The following is a 3,974-nucleotide window of genomic DNA, read 5'->3' as shown; positions in this document are numbered from 1 at the left end:
AATTCTCAAGTAAACTCCTTTTTTTCTGAACATGTTCTTTAGTGTGGACTGATTTTTTTTTTTTTTAATGACTTGGTAGGACTGCTGATGGCCCTGCAGGTGTATTCCTGCATTCCACTAAACCCATGTTCCCCTACCCTGCATCCAGCGGGTCAGTGCTCAGCAGGGCTGGGAAGTGAGCTGCCTTCTCTGAGGGAAGTGCACATAAGGGTGTTTACACAGGTTTCAAGTACACAAAATTAGTTTGAGAGGAATTCTGATACAGACAGGGAAGAAAAGCAAGCTCTCCGAATGTTCTAGTTACAAGAAAAACCAGGAATTCCTGTTTTCCTGATAGATCCTGCACCTTGACAGCACTACATAACAAAAAGTAATTGAATATAAGCAGTCTTCTGTAAATTGCAGATAAAGTATTTCACATAATGCTGCTTATTGCAAAACATTTCAGAGAACAGATAAACGGTGACTAAGCTATTCCCTGACCCGCCCTGGATTCATATATCACGCGTATGACTACAGGTTACACATTTGTTATAACAGCAAACGGCAGATGCTGACAAAGAAAGCACTTGACCAGAAAGATGTACCTCGGCCGAAGGAACTTAAAAGGGTCTAAACAGTACATCCTAATATTTTCATCATAAAGGTATACAGAACCGAGCAAGAAGATTCACAACTCAGAAAACCTTTTAGAATCTCTTCCCAAAATTTTAAAAATGATATTTTTTGACAAAAAAAGGAACCAGCGCTTCTTGATTTGGGGAGTTCTAATGCTGTTCGTCACTGTAATGCTGAAATATGCTTTTCGGGAATGTGACCACGAGGACTTCCTCCATGAGGCAGATCATCCAAGGAGCAGATACTGCAAAGATCAATTCTTCACATCTATGAGGTTGTCCCCAGGGGATCAAGGAATTTGCTTCAGCATTATCAGAGGGGACAAGCAAGCCATAGAAAAAACTATATTGAAAAAACTGTCTGCTAATGACTTCTTAAATCTAACAAAGGACTGCAGCCTTTATAAGGATACCAGAAAATTTATTACTATTCCACTCAGCAGAGAGGAAGCAAGTTTTCCTATTGCATATTCTATCGTGATCCATGAAAATATTGAAATGTTTGAGAGGCTTTTAAGAGCAATTTATACCCCTCAGAACATTTACTGTGTCCATGTGGACAGAAAGTCTCCTGAGGTATTTAAGGAAGCTGTGAGGGCCATTGCATCTTGCTTTGACAATGTGTTTGTGGCATCTAAACTGGAAAAGGTGGTTTATGCATCTTGGTTACGGGTTCAAGCTGACTTGAACTGCATGGAGGATCTGCTGAAAAGTAAAGTGCCCTGGAGATATTTGTTAAACACTTGTGGCAGCGACTTCCCAATAAAGACCAACGCTGAGATAGTCAGAGCCCTGAAGGTACTGAATGGCAAAAACAGCCTGGAGTCTGAAAAGCCATCAGTGGTAAAAAAGCTACGCTGGCAATTTCACCATCAGATTAACAGCTCCGTGGTAAGAACAAAAATTCAGAAAAGTCCACCCCCTATAAATTTTCCAGTGTTCTCTGGCAATGCCTATTTTGTGGTGACAAGGGACTTTGTGAGACATGTCTTTGAAAAGCCTGAAGTGCAGAGATTAATAGAATGGGGAAAGGATACTTACAGCCCCGATGAATTTTTGTGGGCAACGCTGTATCGCATGCCCGGGATGCCAGGATCTGTTCCATATAATGATAAATTTCAACTCTCTGATATGAACGCAGTGGCAAGGCTGGTGAAGTGGTCCTACCTGGAAGGAGATATCAGCAAAGGAGCACCGTACCCTCCCTGCACAGGTACTCACAGACATTCAGTGTGTGTGTACGGGGCTGGGGATCTGCACTGGATGCTCCAGCAGCATCATCTATTTGCCAATAAGTTTGATCTCAGCGTGGATGACTATGCCATTCAGTGCCTGGAACAATATCTGAGGTACAAAGCTCTTTATGGAGAGGAGCTGTGAGAAACTGAGAATTTTACCTATTCAGAGAAAAAAGGATGAAAAAGCTGTACCAAACTCTCAGCAACACCTGTGCAATGCTTTTTCGGGATTGCTGCAACTTTAGTGGACATCAGTGACATTATATGTCCTTTTTCAATTTAATCTTCTTAAAACCAGAATTTTTGTTATATTTTTTATGTAATAGCATTTTACTGCATTCATTAGTATTGAGAACAATGAAGTATATTGTATATTTTGTTAGATATTTTTTTTTACTAATTTAAAGCAAAGCTTAGTTACATAATTAAAATTATTACAATTGAGTTCTACATTTTGACATTAGTTATTCTTTGATTATTTCCTATTTATTTTAGTACTTCATTATAATTATGTTTATCCAACTGCATGAAAATATGGTTTTCGCTGTAGAAATATATTATTCGTCAATGTGTTCCTTTACAGATAGCTTTACAAATCTTACATATAGAATTAATTCAAAATACTGCATTTTTTAAATCTAATTATGCCCACTGATGGACAATAAAATACATATGTTTATTACACAAGAGATAGGATAAGGTATTTCAACAAAAAAGTGTTAAAGTTTATAGGGAAATGTTTCCATCTGTTTTGAATTGCATCTGTTTTTGCCATACCTGTCTCTTTTTTCAGTAGTTTCTGCTGACCTTTTCCATATTGGTTGAATAATTTGTTTTTCCCTTTCCATTTGTCTGAAAACTACTGTGATTATTTTTCTATTAAATGATGCAGACATGTCCATTAGCTAGCACAGGGCTTCTCAAACCCATCCTAGGGACCTCACGACCAGTCGGGTTTTCAAAATATCCACAAGGAGTATGTATGAGATAAATGTGCTTACTATGCGGATTCAGTGTGTGCAGATTTATCTCATGTATACTCATTGTGGATATCCTGAAAACATGATTGGCTGTGGGGTCCCCAGGACAGGTTTGGGAAGCCCTGAACTAGAGCATGGTATAGGCAGGATGTAGATGACCTGTGGTGTCATGTCAAGGGCAACAAGCTGAGTCAGTCCTAGCAGCACCCCCATTGCTTGCAAGGAGATGTAGCTCAGATTCCCCAGTTCATTTCTCTAAGAAAAACAGGACTACATCTCCATGCATGCAACAGGGTAAAATCAGGACTAGCTCAGCTCGTTCCCCTTGACATGGAGCCATATGGTCAGTCTATGTATAATGTAACATATACAATATGGAATTCCCAGTATATAGAGCAATTCATGTTTTATAGAACCTCAGAATCAAAGTGTAAAAGAGGGGATTACAGCATAATGCAGAGTGAGAATAAATAAGCAGAGCAACCAAGCAGGGATATGCAGTCATTTAAAACGAGATGGGAAACACCAAAGACGTTTGCTGTTTTGTTTTGTGTCATTTATGATTTGAAACAGAAAAAAACCCCAGAGTTTCATTTTGTTCAATTTTGGGGTTTTAGTGCTTGCTAAAATTGTTTTAGCACTAGTTAAAAATGTTTTTGCTCATGCTATAACACAGAAACAACAAATCTGCAGGGAGTTGAAAAATAAAGCCAAAGTTTTTTTCCATGCAATTAGGAATGTGCTTTTCTTTTCAAAGGACATGAAAGCATGCATGTTGGCTGAAAGAGAATCAAAAGGAAATGCTGTCAAAATGTTTTCATTTTATTTCTGTTTGTTCTTAGTGCATGCTATTTGCAACAGCTTGCACTAAACTGAAAACAAAATGAAACAAAAGAAATATAAAAATATAAAAAGAATCAAACTCTCTCTCCAGCCAAAATGATGTGAAACAACATTTTTGGGGCTGCATACTCCTATTCAAAACCCAAGTTATCACTGAATGGAGAAAAACAGAGAGGAAATTAAACATAGAAATATTTTGTCTGACCACTCAGAACTGCAGAACACAGCTGGGCTGCAAGAAGTGGGCACAGCCTGCAATTTGGAGCTCCTTATGTGCCACAGTTTAGCAAATTAAC

At 38.4% G+C, this 3,974-nt stretch overlaps 1 protein-coding gene across 1 annotated transcript; it reads left to right on the top strand.

Moving 5' to 3' along the window:
* Positions 1-311: 311 nt before the first annotated feature.
* On the top strand, positions 312-3,561 carry LOC115075246 (beta-1,3-galactosyl-O-glycosyl-glycoprotein beta-1,6-N-acetylglucosaminyltransferase 3-like). The gene has a single exon (XM_029575538.1). The coding sequence runs from the start codon at positions 717-719 to the stop codon at positions 1,995-1,997; it is 1,281 nt and encodes a 426-aa protein (XP_029431398.1). The 5' UTR covers positions 312-716; the 3' UTR covers positions 1,998-3,561.
* The last annotated feature ends 413 nt before the right edge of the window (positions 3,562-3,974 follow it).

Source organism: Rhinatrema bivittatum, chromosome 13 (genome assembly GCF_901001135.1).
Source record: "Rhinatrema bivittatum chromosome 13, aRhiBiv1.1, whole genome shotgun sequence".
Classification (NCBI taxonomy): Eukaryota; Metazoa; Chordata; class Amphibia; order Gymnophiona; family Rhinatrematidae; genus Rhinatrema; species Rhinatrema bivittatum.
The sequence above is the reverse complement of the archived record's forward strand: the minus strand, read 5'-3'. Positions and strand labels throughout refer to the sequence as shown.